This window comes from Hemiscyllium ocellatum, chromosome 43 (genome assembly GCF_020745735.1).
Source record: "Hemiscyllium ocellatum isolate sHemOce1 chromosome 43, sHemOce1.pat.X.cur, whole genome shotgun sequence".
NCBI classification, from domain to species: Eukaryota; Metazoa; Chordata; class Chondrichthyes; order Orectolobiformes; family Hemiscylliidae; genus Hemiscyllium; species Hemiscyllium ocellatum.
The window spans coordinates 33,932,885-33,951,919 of NC_083443.1; the positions used below are offsets into that span (position 1 = coordinate 33,932,885).

At 39.5% G+C, this 19,035-nt stretch overlaps 1 protein-coding gene across 2 annotated transcripts in view; it reads left to right on the plus strand.

Annotated features, from left to right (window-relative positions):
* Positions 1-19,035, plus strand: part of LOC132834890 (protein transport protein Sec24C-like) — a 70,966-nt gene that overhangs the window by 50,343 nt on the left and 1,588 nt on the right. For both annotated transcript variants that reach the window (XM_060853970.1, XM_060853971.1), the window contains 11 exons: positions 804-995; positions 1,674-1,767; positions 2,250-2,366; positions 3,214-3,384; positions 5,101-5,197; positions 7,647-7,792; positions 9,209-9,347; positions 11,154-11,272; positions 15,214-15,393; positions 16,529-16,720; positions 17,548-17,637. In XM_060853970.1, the coding sequence (XP_060709953.1) occupies positions 804-995; positions 1,674-1,767; positions 2,250-2,366; positions 3,214-3,384; positions 5,101-5,197; positions 7,647-7,792; positions 9,209-9,347; positions 11,154-11,272; positions 15,214-15,393; positions 16,529-16,720; positions 17,548-17,637 (1,537 nt within the window). The remainder of the gene's footprint in view (positions 1-803; positions 996-1,673; positions 1,768-2,249; positions 2,367-3,213; positions 3,385-5,100; positions 5,198-7,646; positions 7,793-9,208; positions 9,348-11,153; positions 11,273-15,213; positions 15,394-16,528; positions 16,721-17,547; positions 17,638-19,035) is intronic.

Below are 19,035 nucleotides of genomic sequence, written 5' to 3' on the forward strand. Positions count from 1 at the left end.
CTGACTGTATCAACCTTCCAACCTGTGATCTCTACATTCTAGAAAGGCAAGGGTAGCAGATACATGGGAACTCCATTAGCAGCAAGTTTCCCTTCAAAAAACTTTCCATCCTGAAATATATCTCTGTTCCTTCCATGTCTCGAGATCTCCCTCCCCTAACAGCACTGCAAACCACCTTATCTTATTTTGGAGCCCTTTTATGTTGTACAATAAGTTTATACTTATTTTCATTGTTCCTTTTAAAACACACTACATCACAACTTGCATTAAATTTTATCTGTGCTCTTGGCATCCCTTCCTATCTTCACCATTGCTGACTTCATTTCCAACTATGTGGTGTCATCTGAACGTTGAGATTATTCCCCGTATATCCTCAATCATGATATCTTTGAAAGAGCAGTTGTCCTCACCCAACACCCACGACCAGCACTGTACACTACCCAGTTTTAAAAGTAATTGCTCATCACAGCTCTTTGTTTTCTGACCATTATTCAAATTCCTATCCAAACCACTACTTATGTCCCAATTGAATTGAATTTTATTCACTTCTTGTAGCAGATTAGTTGAATGTCTGTAACCATAATGGTTTAAGAAATAAAGATCATTCCTCTGTAGCCAGTGAGAAATTTCTTCACAGGAAAGTCTGTTGCCACTGTTTGTTACCCATATCATTTGCTTATGGTAGGTGTGTTGTAGTGTTCCAGCCTGGAGCAGTCTATTTGAGGTACTCCATTCATGTCCTAATGTGACTTCTGCTGTGAAAGAATTATGGCTTATTTTTAAACTTGTTTCATCTTCTCTAGGGAGGGCAATGCAGAAGAATCAGCGATAAGGGTTGGCTTTGTAACTTACAACAAAGTTCTGCATTTTTACAATGTGAAAAGCTCATTAGCCCAGCCACAAATGATGGTGGTGTCTGATATTGCTGACATGTTTGTACCATTGCTTGATGGATTCCTGGTTAACATAAATGAATCGCGGGCTGTGATAAACAGGTGAGGACTCTAAGCCACTGGTGATCCTACAGTATTGTATATATCTCACCAGTTTTCACAAAACTTCAAACATGCAGTATTGTGGAGTGTAATGTTCATACTTGGAATTCTATCTGTAGTTTAGTAATGACCACATTTTATCCTGTGTGTCTAACCCCCAAACCCATTCCTCCTGAATCGACATTAAACAGTTGGAAATTTGAACAAATATTTGTTTTATAATCTGAGTAATCTTGTGGAATGTCTCTCTGTGGAACTGTCTTTGAGACTTGAAGATTCGGTTGGATTTGGATCTGTGCAAGCTTTTAGACTTCAGTTGAGCAGATTCCGCAGCATTTCTTTTCATGCATTTGACACATTAGTAGGTTTATTGAAAACAGTTTAGCAGTTTGCTGTGGTGGTATTTGAATCTGAGAACTCACCCTCTGCAATACTTTCCAGCTCCATAACCTATTCCTGCTTCCTGAAATGGATCTTGAGAGGTGGAAGCGATTGAAAGTACAGAAGTAGAGTTCCCCATATCTGCCATTTGATCTGACTATGATGTTTGACAAATTGTAGCACAGCACAATCAGTTGAATGTATGCCATGAGGTTCACAAAACTGAATTAATCTTGCTTCTGTTAAGCAAATAATTCAGCAATGATAACAAATTGATTTTGTCCACTCCTCTTCCAGTTTGTTAGAACAGATTCCTGAGATGTTTGCTGATACACGGGAGACTGAGACTGTGTTTGGACCAGTCATTCAGGCTGGTTTGGAAGCTCTTAAGGTAAAACTTGCATTCACATTCAGAATTATTTTTGAATATTCATTTTGACTTGAATTAGTTCTGGTTTAAAAAAAAGTTTTTTTTGGTATCTTGTGCCTGATCTGCAACTTTTTAATATTCTCTCCTGGGACTTGGGCATCGCTGACTTGCAAGTATTCATTGCCTGTCCTTAATTGCCCTTTAAAAGATGGTGGTGAGCTGTGCCTTGAACCGCTGCAGTCCGCATGCTGTCAGTAGAATGGATATGATTGAGTAACGCGGCCTCTGTCAGTCCCATCTGGAGATTCCACTGCTATTGTTACTGGAATGGAATCCCTGCAAGTAATTTGTACTTAATTAGGAAGTCACCCTGCTTTTATTTGGAAATGTTGCTGTGCTTCGGTCCTGAGTTCTGTTTTGCTATAGAACATGGATACCAGTATTTGCTATGATATCACTTGACTGTTGGGTTTCTTCCCTCATCATGTGTTTTATATTTGCAGGCAGCAGAGTGTGCTGGTAAATTGTTCATATTTCACTCAACCTTGCCTTTGGCTGAAGCACCTGGAAAATTGAAGAATAGGGATGACAAGAAGCTTATTAACACAGACAAGGAAAAAGTAGGATTGTCATTATGCCTTTTTTGTAACTTTAAATTTGTTATTTAGAAGACTGATGTTGTGTTTGATAAAAGTTGAACAATGCATTTTGATTGATATTTGTTTCTGGGGTGTGATGACACCAGCAATGTTTCATTCCTGATTCTGCCTGTCTTGAGTGCATTGAGTTAACTTGGTACTGACATGTGCAAGCCAAGTAGGGCTGGCTGGTTCCAAACCCTTGAGGGCATTAGTGAATTGGCTGGGTTTATAAATTATTTTATCTAATGCTAGCCCACAAATAATTAAGGAATTTAATTTCCCAATTTGACATGATGGGATTCAAGTTCTCGGCCGAGGGATTGGAAGCCGAGTACCTCCATGATTGCAATATTGGCTGGACTAACTAACTGACTATTTAGCAGTTTGGTTCTGCACAGTTTTGATCCTGTGTCGATGGTTAATTATAGCAGAAAGTCAGTAAGAAGTGAGGGTAGATATGCAAAAATTGATGAGGACAGAGTGGCTAGGAAGTAGGAATTTACAGAAAGAACGGGAGAGAGTGAATATGGATGAAAGACACAAAAGATAGGAGGACCCTGGTGGGCCAGTGATGGAGGAGAAACACTTACTGGAAAAACGTTTGTGGGACTTCTTGCATTTAAAAGAAACCTGAAGCTACACAATGTTATCAGAATAATCACGTAGAATGCTTAGCTGGTTGAGTTTTATTAACTCAAACCATGGAATGTGAAATTGGGTTAAAAGGCAAACTAGTAATAAGTTCACACATAATGTAACAACCTGATCAAATGTGTCTTAATTATCATGTGTTTCTATTTACTAAAAGTATGCTTTAATCTTGCAGGTTCTGTTTCAACCTCAGACTAGTTTCTACAATAACCTGGCCAAGGAATGTGTGGCACAAGGCTGCTGTGTGGATCTCTTCCTCTTTCCCAATCAGTATGTGGATGTGGCTACTTTAGGGTTGGTAACTTACCAAACTGGAGGTTCTATTTACAAGTACACATTTTTCCAGGTAATGTTTATAATTTGTATAATTACTATAGGAATTTCATAACTGTCCTTACGGTTAACTTGCCTCCACCAGCACAAATATCAAATTTGTCAACAATTCTTTTGAAGCTATATTACCTAAGAATTGGCCATCCTTCCTTTTTTAAGAAGAGCGTTAAAGAGGTGTGGGAGTCATTGGCAAGACCAACATTTGGTTCACAAACTGCAGTGGTCCATGAGATGTTGGTACACCCCCATGCTGTTGGGGAGAATTAGAACAAGTCATGTTTCACACAGCTCCCACTTTTGGTGAGCTGGGTTAAAGGATGGTGATTCTTCAGCTGTTATTTGGGATGAATTGATTTTTAAATTGCTCTTTCACCTGAATTAAATGTAAAAATCAATGTTTTTTATTTGTCTGTTTGGAAACACTGGCCTTCTGTTGTGGAATTCCAAATTCTTTAAACTTTGAGTGCAGGTCACGCTTCTGCTATTTCTGTGCACTGGATAGGATTGAGCAGCAGTAGCGAGCTTTTGCTTCAAATAAACTGAAGTGATCCTGCGAACTGTCCTCAGATTGTTTTTGTGGTGTAATGAATGAGAACTAATGAATAAATTGTTAGAAAAGGGGAACTGGCTGCTGTGTTGCTGTGACTGTGCTTGATGCAAATAGAGCAAATTATCTGCACTGCAGTGTGGAGAAGAGAAACCTGTACCTATGGTCTTGATCAACAAGCTGGAGGATGAAACCTTGAATAAATTTTTAAAAAAGCAATGGAGTAGTTATCTGTCCAGCCACCCATGTCACCTAAATGACACAATCATCTTGAAGAGGTCTAAATTTGGGCTACCTGACCTGCCTACAAAAGGTAGAGAATGGTGAACCCCAAGTATTTGACCTGAAGCTTCAATAGTTTGTCTAATTCTGTTTTGAAACAGGAGGTACCTATTTTGACCTACTGTCAGCTAGTGTTCAAATATTACATGGGTATTTGAATGGCCTCTGTACTGTACATTTTTCTGATTCTGTTTATGTAGAACCAAGGTATTTCAGTTGCGAACTAGCTATTCAATAGAAGAGATGTTTTATGACCTTGTCTCTTTATTTAGCTTTTAATCAAATGTACTGAATATCCTTGAGGCAAATAGGAAGATGTCAAGATTTTTTGAGCTCAGTTTGCCAAAAGATGTGATTTAATATTTAAAATTTTCTTGTCAATCTGATCTAATAAAGAATCAATTTGGATAGATTGATCCACATCATTTCTGACAATTAGGTTTGCCAACTCTGCCTGAATTCCTGAGCATGTCATTGTGTAACTTCCAGACCTCATTCTGCATTCACTCACCATTGATCACTTGACATATCAGTCCTCATTGCACCCTGCATTTCCCAGGGTGGTGGGGAAACAGGATCCATTGGATGGCTCTGTGGAGGGTGGACATGGAGTTAGTGAACCAAATGGCCTCTACTTGTATGATAAAGGGCTATAAATGGAAACCTGCGAAAATCTTGGAGATTTTTCCAACATTTTTTTAAACCCATTGACATAACTTAAAATTGAAAACAAATTCTATAGTTTAAGTACCTGTCCTATTGGGCTGTGATCAAAGTGCATCAAAGAACTGCCAAATATAATCAGAAGTTCAAAAATTTTGTTACAAGGCTGTCTGTAGTGGATCATATTTATGGACTGCAATTAGCAACAATTTTTAAGTGCTATTTGTTTGCTGTCAGGCACAAGTAGATGGGGACCGCTTCCTAAATGATCTGCACAGAGATGTCCGAAAAGTGATTGGGTTTGACGCAGTGATGCGGGTGCGCACCAGCACAGGTATACCAGTTCATCAGTTGTTTAACAAACTAAATCTTAAAATATTATATGTACAGTTTAGAAGTGTATACAGGCCTTTGTACCTCTATAGTTGTTTCTTAGGTGACGTACTTCCACAATCACTTAGAGTCATAGAGATGTACAGCATTGAAGCAGACCCTTTGGTCCAACCCGTCCATGCCGACCAGATATCCCAACCGAATCTAGTCCCACCTGCCAGCACCCGGCCCATATCCCTCCAAACCCTTCCTATTCATATGCCCATCCAGATGCCTCTTAAATGTTGCAATTGTACCAGCCTCCTCCATATCCTCTGGCAGCTCATTCCATACACGTACTACACTCTGCGTGAAAAAGTAGCCGTTAGGTCTCTTTTATATCTTGCCCCCCTCACCCTAAACCTATGCCCTCTAGTTCTGGACTCCCCGACCCCAGGGAAAAGACTTTGTCTTCTTATCCTATCCATGCCCCTCATAATTTTGTAAACCTCTATAAGGTCACCCCTCAGCCTCCAACACTCCAGGGAAAACAGACCCAGCCTGTTCAGCCTCTCCCTGTAGGTCAGATCCTCCAACCCTGGCAACATCCTTCAAAATCGTTTCTAAATCCTTTCAAGTTTCACAACATCTTTCCGATAGGAAGGAGACGAGAATTGCACGCAATGTTCCAACAGTGGCCTAACCAATGTCCTGTACAGCCGCAACATGACCTCCCAACTCCTGTACTCAATACTCTGACCAATAAAGGAAAACATACCAAACGATGCCTTCACTATCCTATTTACCTGCAATTCCACTTTCAAGGAGCTATGAACGTGCATTCCAAGGTCTCTTTGTTCAGCAACTGGTCACAGACCTCCAGTCTGAAAACAATTCTCCACCACCACCCTCTGTCTCCTACCTTTGAGCCAGTTCTGTATCCAAATGGTTAGTTCTCCCTGTATTCCATGAGACCTAACCTTGCTAATCAGTCTCCCATGGGGAACCTTGTCGAACGCCTAACTGCAGTCCATGTAGATCACATCTACTGTTCTGCCCTCATCAATCATCTTTGTTACTACTTCAAAAAACTCAATCAAGTTTGTGAGACATGATTTCCCATGCACAAAGCCATGTTGACTATCCCTAATCAGTCCTTGCCTTTCCAAATACATGTACATCCTGTCCCTCAGGATTCCCTCCAACAACTTGCCCACCACCGAGGTCAGGCTCACTGGTCTACAGTTCCCTGGCTTGTCTTTACCACCCTTCATAAATAGTGGCACTACGTTAGCCAATCTCCCGTCTTCCGGCACCTCACCTGTGACTATCGATGATACAAATATCTCAGCAAGAGGCCCAGCAATCACTTCTCTAGCTTCACACTTGGTTTTGCCAAGCACACACATATACAAAGCTCAATCACAGCACTGTTGTGAGCTGGTTCGTTGAATCCCAACAGCTTATTAATGCGTTACTATGTGGAGATTGCATTATCTGAAGATTATTAAAAATCTGCAACTAGCAAGGAGTGCTAAACTGCAATGTTCTGATCATGCAAATCTTCTGTTACTCTAGATCGCTTTCAGATTGAAGCTATATCATTTGTATCAAATGTGTATTAAATAGTAGCGCTTTAATACTGTATCAATGAGGCAAATAAATAATTTGGACATATTTGCTTTAAACAGTTGTTTACAAACAAGGACTTATTGATAAATACTACTTCTTCCAGTTTTTGGTCATTCTTATGTTAATGGGGAACATTGTTCATACCAGGACAGTGAAAATGGGCATTCAGGTTTCATCAAGTTTAATTGCCATTGACATCATGAGTGATGTCAGTATATCTATTTGAAAATGTTGTTTAAAATGGACATTTTCCTGTAGATAAACTTAGAAGCCAATTTTGTTATCAGCGATCACACAATCTTAGTGAAGACACTTCATCATAAATGTGAATCCTCTCTGGGGAATTTCAAAAAAGGTCATCTACAGGTAGTGCCCAGGTTACAGGTACGTTTGGAGATCAATTTATATGCAGTTGGAACAAAATACATAAAAAAGCTGTTCATAATTACAAATTAATGTCCACATGTTGGATCTTTAACATTTAATATTAATGTGCCTGTGTTTAGGATGTCACTTACACGTACAGGCCTTCGTTAGTTGGACATTCATAAATTGGGGGCCACCTGTAATGGCCATCATCTAACCATTGTCGATTGTTGTAATACACATCTGGTCTGCTCATCTCTCTTTATGAAGGAAATCTGCTGTCCTTACCTAGTCTGGCCTGTTGGGTGACATCAGACAGTAATGTAGTTGACTCTTAACTGCCCTCTGAAATGATCTTGGTCATTGTTCAATTGAAGCACAATTAAAGGTTGACAACGCCATTATAAGAATACATGAAAACAAATGGCATTTTTCTCTAATTAGCTTATGTCAAAAATTTGCTTTTGTTCCAGGGATTAGAGCGACTGATTTCTTTGGCTCTTTCTACATGAGTAATACAACTGATGTTGAGCTGGCTGCATTAGACTGTGACAAAGCTGTCACTGTGGAGTTCAAACATGACGACAAGTTAAGTGAAGATGTTGGAGCTCAGATTCAAGTGAGGAAGCGCTATTAAATTATCGATCAACGGAACCACCTTTTATTAACTGTAGTTTTCTAATGTCAGTGAATATTCAAGAAGAATAAGGACAATCTTGTGTTCAGTATTTTGCCACTGTGTGTTACTGGTCATGCCACTTGTCATTCCCTCACTGGGGCAAGCATACAATTTTCTGGACCAGTCAATTTTTCCCTTTCTGTCAATGGCATTGTGAGGTCTAAACTGCTCTCTGATTAAATGGCTGACATTGGGTGCTTACTATTTGGCTGTGAAGCATCTTCCATTACGCATTGCTTGAGTGCATCAGTGCTCCAGACTATGTTGGCTGTCTTAATTTGACCGTGTACTGGCATAATTTTCTCCACTATTATCTGCATTGTTATCTCTGCTCTTTAATCACCACCTTCAAAGACTGAAAGTCAGCATGTCCGAAATCTTCCGGTTAGCCAAATTTTCAGACTTGTGGCTTTTTTTACAAGCTTCCTGAGGACCTGATTGTCTCCCTGTTTTTGTGACCCGACCTGAACGCAGTGCACAAGCTACACTCTGACCGGGAACCGGACAGATTGTGCATAAAATCCTTGGCCTTGTCCTGTTATTGGTTTGTTTATTTGCTTTGTTGAGTGCATGGATGTATGTTTGGATCTGCTGAAAATCCAAACCACTCAATTCCTTCATCGTTAAACTAGTTTGTGAGCAAATAGATTCACAAAACCAGAACAAGTCAACTAACTTAGTTTTTGAATTTCAGATGTATTAGATTACTGAAACATTTTGCCATGATAATCGATTTGGTCAAAATTTGTTAATCTCCTCGTTGTTGAGCATGGAAGGAGGCTATTCGGCCCATTGTATCTGTGCTGATGGTTTGAAAAAGGCTATGTGATTAGTCCCACTCTGCTATTCTCTTCCTGCTATGGGTATTTACCTAATATAAAAACAGAAATTACTGGAAAAGCTCAGCAGGTCTGGCAGCATCTTCGGAAAGAAAGCCGAGGTGAGGTTTTGGACCCAGTGACCATTCTTTAAAACTCGTTACATTAACTGTTTTCTCTCCAAGATGATGCCAGACCTGAATTTTCCCAGTAATTTCTGATTTTCTTTCTGAAGTTCTTTAGTGTTTATTTGTTTGTTTTTTTTATTTAATGGTCTTTTGAAAAATGCATTAATTAGTTTGACATCCATTGAGACAGTGAACGTCAGTTGTATTCGGTGCTTATTTTGTGATGGTATTTGTGCGAATGTTGAATGTTTTGTACTAAAGCATGTTCCCTGAACAGTTCTCGAACAACTTTTCAATTGGACTCCCTTTGAGAAGCTGAAGCAAGTGTCAACTTCTATTTTTGTGCTGCACCAATGCATTTGATAAATGAGCTATTCTCTCTTTCTTTCATTCCCCACCCCCCTCCACAGTGTGCTCTGCTGTATACCAGTTGCAGTGGACAGAGAAGGTTACGTATACACAACTTATCTCTTAATTGTTGTACTCAGCTTGCTGACCTTTACCGAAACTGTGAGACTGACACACTTATCAACTACTTTGTGAAACTAGGTAAGCTGCTTCCAGAATTTCACCAGGTTTTTATTGCAGAAATTGTCCTAATGTAGAGGCCATTGAACCTGGCTCAGTGCCATTGCAGCAAGTACTGGGAAGAAAAATGTATAAGTTAGCTCATCACAATGAACTGGTGTTTACGATATAGACATGAAACTCAGTGGGTGGAGGACAGGAAGGTCAGTCAGTCAGGATTCCTCAGTTTAGTCAGGATCAAGGATAAAATAGTTGGGCAGTGTGGATATTCTTGCCAGAAAATGTGATTGGGAATGGCGCTGACTTCTGCAGTTTTATGAATTTGCCAAAATACACTCAAATCACAACTTAACAACGGTGACATAGAATTTAGCCTCCAACTGACAGTTTCAGGACGGGAAGTAGATGGTGCAAAGCAATACTGCAGTTTACTGTAGAGACTAATCATCAAAATCCAGGGCTCAGGATCCAGTATCTGGTTTCAACTAATTGTCAGTCACTTGGCCTATAATCACAAACAAAATTAGACTACTTCCTGAATTGAGGTCAATTTAGATTTTTATCAAGCACCTCAAAGCAGGTCATCTTCTCTGACTATGCTGAACATTTCTGAAATACTATATAATTTGAGGTGGGGAAAAATAATATCGCTTTTTCATCCTGATCTCCAGCCATTACTATTTAGCAGGTTTTAGATTACTACCTTTAATTCAAGCTCATATTCCATTGAACAAAGCCAGTGTCAGATGCAGTCATTGTCTGAAGATGCCTGAGTTGCACACAAAATGTCAGTGATGGGTCTTTTGATACTTCAATGAAAGCTTCACAATTCATCTTAATATCAAAGCCAGCAGTGTCATAATTCATCTGTATATATTAATGCTCCACTGGATGGAACTTTGCATTAACTTAAACAAAAGAATTATATTAAAAACTGGAGATGACAATATTTGAGTTACCTTTTGTTTAAGGTAATTCATAAGATGATTTTGGTAATTGTAAACTTTTTTTGTGTGGTTTAATTTTCATTGCAAAAAGACAGTATTTTTATCCTATATAATGCACAGATACTATCTCTTTTAAGAAAAAAAGGATAAATTTACAGAAAAGGCATTTTTGGTGTTGATTTGATTTATTGTTGTCACATGTACCTAAATACAGTGAAAACATTTGCTTTGCGAGCTACGCAAGCAGGTCATAACATACAAGGGTGCTTAGAGCAAGGCATATAAGGTTTACAGCTACACAGGAGGCACACAGATGATCAGCGTTAGATTTGAAATCAGAGTTCTTGTAGATTAGTTTGTCATAACTCGTGGGGTGTGGGCATTGCTGACTGGTCAGTATTTCTTACTGTCCATCCCTAGTTGCCCTTGAGAAGGTGGTGGTGGTTGTGAGCAGCTGCTTTGAACTGCTCAAGTCCCCGTGCTGTAGATTAATAGCTCTGATTAACAGTTGTTTGGAGTGGTGAATAACCTAAAGGTGTACTGCTCCATCAAAACCATCTTTGTTCCATCTCTTTAAATTTATTAGTTATGAAAACAGTATTCAAAGTCAAGGCAAGTTTACTTATAACAGCTTCCAGAAGATTGATATTTTACTGCTGAAAACTCTGGAGAGTTGTAACATCAATGCAACCATGTTAAAAAAACATATTGCCCTTGTACCATAGGGGTGTTCTTTAGGTTTAAGACTTGGGTGTAAGTGTTGTAATTTGACAATAGAATTAATGTGAGGTTTGTAAGTCATTTATTTCACGTTTAGTCCACTGCATCTTATATTACTGTTGATTTAACACTGTAAAGCTATTTTCTCATCTCTTTGCAGCATATCGTGGCGTACTGAGCAATCCCACAAAGACTGTGCGCGATAACCTAATTAACCAGTCTGCTCAGATTCTCGCGTGTTACCGTAAGAATTGTGCGAGTCCATCATCAGCTGGACAGGTAGGCAAGTAGCATCATTAGCAAGTTACTGTGTTTAGTTTCGTTTAGCAAATCTCATCTGAGCTTAAGCACAAATTGGCTACTCTTGGTAAGGAACGAAAACCGATTGAGTAGTGCTTGAGAATCTGATCTCTCTGTTCCTGCTCTGTGCTTGTGATCTCTGATCATAAATAGAACCAATTGCTAACTCATCACCAAGCTTTCTCAGTATTATTGCTGGAATATTGTCAGGACCCATAGCTGATGTAGTATCTTGTAGCTTTAGCTATTTCTTGATGTTACATGGAGAGAGTGGAATAGTCTGTGGACTAATGCTGGGGAGCATTTGAGTCCTCGGTTAAGTCCTCAATTAGTAATTTAAAATTTGTGAAAATATTGAATTTAAATCTTATCTAGGTCCCCTAGATACTTGGACAGAGAGCAGGTTTGTGTACAGGTCTCAGTTGACTGAACCAGTTGGTGGCAGATACTGTAGAATACAAAGTGGAAGCTATTACATTGGCAGTGAACCAAAAGAACAAGTGTTCAATTGCAGTAAGAGAAGGCAAGGGGGCTATTGCATTACATAATTTACGTAAAGTGAAAATCACCCATGTGCCATATGCATTAAGCTTCCTCAAACCCATTGGGCATCCATTTGGCTCCTCAGCTGCTATCTGTGTCAGATCAAGCCTTTATAAGGCTATTTCTCATTTACAGCTCTCTGTACTGGGAATACTGGATGCTAACACGAGTTATAAGAAGTGAAACAAGCAGATGAGGCTGCAGGATTCCATTCTCACAATTTAGATCCGTTGTGTCAAAAAGATGTCTTCCATTTTAAATGAGATCATATTCTAGCTTCAGTTAACCTAAGTTTTTTTTTGCTGAGGAACTTGTATCCGTTGAGTTCGTGATATTTGCTGCAGATTCTTTGAAGAAACACCTAAAAATAAATATCTTTGTTAGTTATTTAGCCTTAGTTCAGTGATAGCGCACTCACCTCAGATTCAGAAGATTACAGTTCAAGTCATCACTCCAGGGACTTGAGCACATCATCTAGGCTGAAGCCTTATTAGCATATTGATGGTTGCATTGACTAAATGGCTAAAGAGGTAAAAACAATGACTGCAGATGCTGGAAACCAGATTCTGGATTAGTGGTGCTGGAAGAGCACAGCAGTTCAGGCAGCATCCAAGGAGCTGAAGGGCTTTTGCCCGAAATGTCGATTTCGCTGCTCCTTGGATGCTGCCTGAACTGCTGTGCTCTTCCAGCACCACTAATCCAGAACTTAACTAAACGGCTGTCTTTTGAATTAGATTTTAACCCATCTGCCCTAAGTGACTAAAACCAATCCCAGGGCAATGTGAGGGGAGTTCTCCCCGCTATTCTGATAAATATTTACTCTTAAATCAGAAACAGATGCTGTATTTGGTTTTCATGAGACCTTGCTACGTGCAAATTTGTTTCCTATGTTATAACTATAATTGCACTTATTTACCATGATTTAAGATAATGAAAATCACTAAATATGGCAAGTTCTTATATATTTGGCTGCTCATGCCACGTAGGTTTTGATGAGTTACTGTTGCTAAAACCGAAGTAATGCCATCAAGGAAAGTGATTTTGGAGGTTGAAAGCTGCCTGATTGCAAAGTTTATTGCCTGTGTTTATAAGTTGAGAATCAAAAAATGTTTGCAGCATTACCATTGAAATTCTTATTAATTCAGTTACTATCCGTGTTTGAAAGTTGATTTGAGAGGGTGTTGAGTTGATTTGATGTAAGATGTGTCGTTGACTATTATTAAATGTTTGTTTGTGCTCTTTGTAAAATAACAAGTTTGCATATGATTTAGTAATTGAGACTAAATGTAATATGAAGAGTGACTACCTTTCATGTTTCACATATCTATTCTTGGGAGTGGGGTTGCAGTCGGAGAAAGACTGGAATAGATTTCGTTAGGTTGAAATGTGAATTACACTGACACCTAGGAGCAGCGGTTGCTAATTTATTCTCCAGCCATTACTTAGCAATATTCATTGACTTGTCTATTATAGGGACACTACTTGTCCAAAACATCTTGTTATGGATGAGAAATATATTGCAATTTAACCTTTCGTATTCCCTGAATAGGATGCCATACTGCAGTTATATAGACCATCGGTGAAAACGGAACTTGAATACTGTGCTGTTTTAGTCTCCTTTTAGGGAAGGACATAAATATATTGGGGACAGTTCAGGGAAGATTTACTAATTGATAACTGGAATGAGCAAGTTGTCTTATAGGTTAGACAAACTGGGCTAGTTTATACAAATTTAGAGTGAGAGGGGATTTGATTATATTTAATGATCCTGCATGGTCTCGACCAAAGTAGATGCAATGTTTCTTCTTGAGAGTCAGTCCAGAACTAAGGAGCGCTGCTCTCAAATTGAGGGGTTTCCCTTTTCAGGCTGGAATCAGGGGAATTATTTTTTTAAGAATGAGAGACTTTGGAACACACCAGACAGACTTTTTAAGGCAGAGGGTAGATGGGAATGTGGAATTCAAAACACACGCATCAGCCATGATCTTTTACAACAGCAGAACAGATTGGATGGGCTGAATGGTCTACTTCAGCTTCAAATTTGTGTGTTAGCTTTCTCTTTGTAAAGATTTTGTGGATTTTGCTGCAGCAGTGATTGGCAGAGAATCTCCTATTCCAGCCATTCCCTGTGTGTAGTTACATTGTCCTTTTGCAGATTGGTTGCTACGTTTCATTTTATGGCTTCAGTGACTACATTTCAAGTGTTATATCAGCAAAACGCAGTGTGCTGAGGTGAAAAATGCTACATAATTGCAAATCTGTCCTTCAGAGAAATAAGGAGCTTGTATTTATGCAGTGTCTCAGGATGACTCAAATGCTGCATTTGATGCTTCAAATATAGTTGCTGCTTTGTGAATTCCTTGAGTAAACTAATTGTCCCCTAACTTGTTCCTCAGATTTTGTAGCTATGAATAATTGCTAGCTAGTACAGGATCTAAACATTCTGTTCCTTCCATCCTAATCCTGCTCAGTGCAAGGCAAAGAATTTTGGATTGTCACCCATACACATTTTAAGTGGAGGCAGCACAGTGGCTCAGCATTTAGCACTGCTGCCTCGCAGCGCCAGGGACCCGGGTTTGATTCCAGCCTTGGGCGACTCTCTGTGTGGAGTTTGCACATTCTCCCTGTGTCTGCGTGGGTTTCCTCTGGGTGCTCCGGTTTCCTGCCACAATCCAAAGATGTGCAGGTTAGGTGAATTATCATGTTAAATGGCCCACGATATCGGGATGTGGAGGTTTGGTGCATTAGTCATGGGTAGAATGTAGAGCAATAGAGTAGGGGAATGTGTCTGGGTAGGTTGATCCTTGGAGGGTCGGTATGGACTTGTTGGGCCAAAGGGCTTGTTTCCACACAGAAGGGATTCAATATTTCAAAAAAAGGTCTTGTGGCTATGGTAAACGTCCATATACTCATGACCACCTTAGTAACCAATGGAAGTAATTTCATCATTCACTCAGATATTCCTTCTCAACTGTTGAAACTTTGGTCATATGACTACTTGGCTGCCCAAAAAGCCCCCCCAAAATTCTTGACACTCGTGACCCACTTGTTGTCTTATTTCTAGTAAAAGGTGAGGACTGCAGATGCTGGAGATCAGAGCTGAAAATGTGTTGCTGGTTAAAGCACAGCAGGTCAGGCAGCATCCAAGGAACAGGAAATTCGACGTTTCGGGCCAGAAACGTCGAATTTCCTGTTCCTTGGATGCTGCCTAACCTGCTGTGCTTTAACCAGCAACACATTTTCAGTCTTATTTCCAGTGCCTCCTCTCCTCCTTTTCTCTCTCTCCCCCCCCCCCCCCTGCCCCCGGCTTCACTCTGGTGAACCTTCACTGAGCTTTGACATTGTTGTTTTTTTCACTTGCTGCATCTTTCTCCTAGCTGATCCTGCCTGAGTGCATGAAGCTGCTGCCTGTGTACCTGAACTGTGTATTGAAGAGTGATGTCCTGCAGCCTGGAACTGAGATCTCCACTGATGATCGTGCCTATATCCGTCAACTTGTCACATCTATGGATGTAGCAGAAACCAATGTGTTCTTCTATCCTAGGCTTTTACCTGTGGTGAGTAAGCAATTAATGAGCTGTTCTTGCATTGCAGCATTGTCTTCATTGCATATCAAGCACTTTGAGACATCTGATGGTTGTGAGGAGTGTGGCATAAATGTCTATTCTGTCAGTCTAAAAACTACAGTAAAGGAAGTTGAAATTTTGAAGGTCATCTCTCAGCATGTGATGTTAAGATTTGATGACCTCGATGTGTAGAAAATACTCCAGGAATATTTTTGTTAAATTTCATGTTAGTCATTTCGAGCAGGCAGCTCCAGTTGCTGTACCCATAGGAAAAGTGTGAGAATGGCCAGCAGAGTTGGGCCACCCTGCGTAAATTGTGACATGTTGAGGGAAGTGTGTCTGCTCCAGGTTTGAATGTCATAATTCAGTTTCAGTTCAGAATTGGAGGTATTGCAGTGGTAACCTGGTCTAAATTAGCCTTATTTGATCCTGAGTGTTCTCAAATTCAACCTCTGCTTTCTGATGAATAGCAAACTACCCAAAACTGCTTTGTCTTTGACAGATGCTGAGCATGCAGTTGCATCCTTTTCTGTTTTCCATTCTATCTTGCTGGGAGCAAGTGACTTGGATAAGAATAGAACGTGATTCTACAACGTGAGCATTTTACACAGAGAAACTTAGGACACTTTACAGTGTCAATCTAGAGTGTTGCATTCGGGGAGTGCTGCACTGGTGGAGATGTTAAACTGAGGTTATTTGCCCCCAATTGGACGTAAAAGGTTGCAAGGCATTCTTCAGAGAGCAGCAAAGTGAAAATTGGTTCTCCCATTATTACGTCCAATCTTTATTCTCCATTAACTCTACTTTAAGAACAATTGCTGGGTTTGTGTGCGCAAGTTGGCTGCTATGTTTCATGTATTCATGAGTGACTGCACTTCAGAAGTACTTCATGGAAGTCAGTTACAGCCAAATGCTCTGAGTTCCTGAAAAGTGTTTTCAAAAAAATGCAAGTTGTTTTTTCTTGTGTATAGGCAACAGGAACTAAATGAGTATCCACCTCAGTCTATTCAATGATAAAATCATTGTGGGCAAATGATAGAAATGTTTGGCTGATAAAATTAATACTCATAATCTTTTTTTTAAAAAATATCTTTTTGTGACTGTAATATTGCCTTTGTCCTCTCAGCACAAAATGGATGTGGATAGTGATGACTTCCCAGTGGCCATTCGTTGCTCAGAGGAGCGATTATCGAAGGGTGGTATCTACCTGTTGGAGAATGGATTGAACCTTTTCATTTGGGTTGGAATGAATACACAGCACGACCTCATCCAGAGTATCTTTAACGTGCAGTCATTTGGACAGATTGATTCTGCAATGGTGAGTTTCAGATGAAAGTGAATCATATCTATCTTATTCTTGTAGGTGTGCTTTTGCTTAATACTGTGTTGAATGGTCTTGGTTTGAGTTATGGGAATCTGAAGCATTGATACAAGAGCAAATTTCGAGTTGAGAAATTTAACTGCTATGAATTATGGACTGGTATTGTGAGAAATTTGACTCATATATGAACTCTGGACTGGCTTTGACTGTGGAACATTTTCTATGATGACGAAGCCTGTCCAGGGTGTCAAGGCTTTTGCAATATATTGTGAACTTTACACTTCTAACTTGGAGTTTGTTATTGGCAGATACACAAGTAAAAAATGAGCTTTCTCAGGTTTGGAAGGAAGCAAACTGGTTTATTTCTTTATTACTGCGGATGTTTATAATAATGCAGCTGTATTTTGGATGTCATTTGCACAAGCAGAGCATTGATTTGAAGTAGCTCCGCTTTTGTTGAGAGTTAACTGATCCTAGTTTGTTATGATAACGTAAGGGTATGAACTAACTTTGGAACTAAATTCAGAGCCAAGTCCAGATTTACAATATGCCTTTAGAAACGATGTGCATTTAAACTGATGTGACATTCATTGCAGCTGTATTGTCAACAGTTTGAATTTAGGTTGTGAATAATGTTAAATATGTGAATGCTGAAGAATAAAATTTATTTATTCATTCATTTTAATAGATGTACAAACTAATTGAAAAGAAATCCTGTTACAAATAAATATGGTGTTATGAATTTCTCAATTGAGTTCAGTAAAAATAGAAGTGCTGTTTGAGTAGATGTGGGTTGTTTTGATTTTTGGCTTTTTGTTTGTCAGACTGCTCTACCAATGCTGGATAATCCTTGCTCCAAAAAATTACGATCCATGGTTGATATGATACGTGCTCAGAGACCCAGGTTTATGAAGGTAAATGAAATCCAGCATTTTATAATTAACAATACCTTATTAATCCATTGCTTACTGTAGTGATGTATTCTTTTTAATTTGTCCCCAGTCATTATGATTTGAATAACTGGATAAACAATGAGGGATTGAATCTAAAGGGCGAGGTGACACAAAATGTGTCATGTTTTGTACTACTCAGCTTCCAGGTGCAAGAACTACTTTGCAGCCTGCCATTTACAACTTGCTGTAGGAATATCAGTCTTCCAGTTCAGAGCACAGTCACCTCTTGCTTTCTCTTGCAAAGCAACACATGGGCTGCCTCCTGCTGTCCCTAGTGTCAGCTGGGGGTAAGCAGATGTAACATGATGACGAGCAGCTCTGTCTCTGCCAGGTACAGTTCACATCAGAAGCTGACATCAGCTCCCTCAAGGTGACCCTGTCCTTGCTCAATTGTACAGCATACCTTGCTGGTTTTCATTAGATTTTATGATGTGTATTAATGTATTTGAGACATTATAACAGCATGACAAAACACTTCAAATATAAATATAATCACTATAGGAGACAGCACAGGATGTGCAAAGCTTTTTTTTAAAAGTTTATTCACTGGATGTGAGCATTGCTAGCTTGGGCCAGAATGTATTGCCCACCCCTAGTTGTCCTTTCCTTCCAGATGGTAGCATTTGTGGGTTTGGAAGGTGTTGACTAAGGACCCTTGGTGAATTTCTGAAATCTTGTAGCTGGTATACACAGTTACTACTGAGCATTGGTGGTGGATGGAGAGTGGATGTTTGTGGATGTGATACCAATCAAACTGCTGTTTTGTCCTGGATTGTGCCAAGGTTCTTGAGTGTTCTTGGAACTGCACTCATCCAGGCAAGTGGGGAGTACGCTATCACACTTCTAATTTGTGCCTTGTCGATGGTGGACAGGCTTCACTGAATCAGTTGGTTGGTTACTCATTGCTGAATTCCCAAAGATACATTAACGAATGTGAAATGTCAGGGAGGGAGCCATTCTGAAAGTGCTTTCAGTACTCAAAGACTGCTGGCTGACCTTCTTGTGATCCCAATTAATCAGGTGGATTGACTGTGATCCATTTCACATGGTGCATTGCAAACTCATTGTCCATTTAGAGTCTCTCTATCTGAGAGCTGGAGCTATTGTATAACATTGTCAAGGACAGTGTATTAATAGAACCCTTAAGAGTGATTAAAGTTGTTATTCCCTTCAAAAACCATAAGAATAAGTCAGATTTGAAAGTTAACACTTTAGGGTTATGATGAGAGAATGCCGCATTAGCTGATGTATTAGTCCATGTCTGTCCTTTTAGACCCAAGTAAAAAATCCTAAGATACTTTTGAAAGAAAAACAATGAGTTATTCCAGATTCCTGATCTATATTTACTCCTCAACCTTC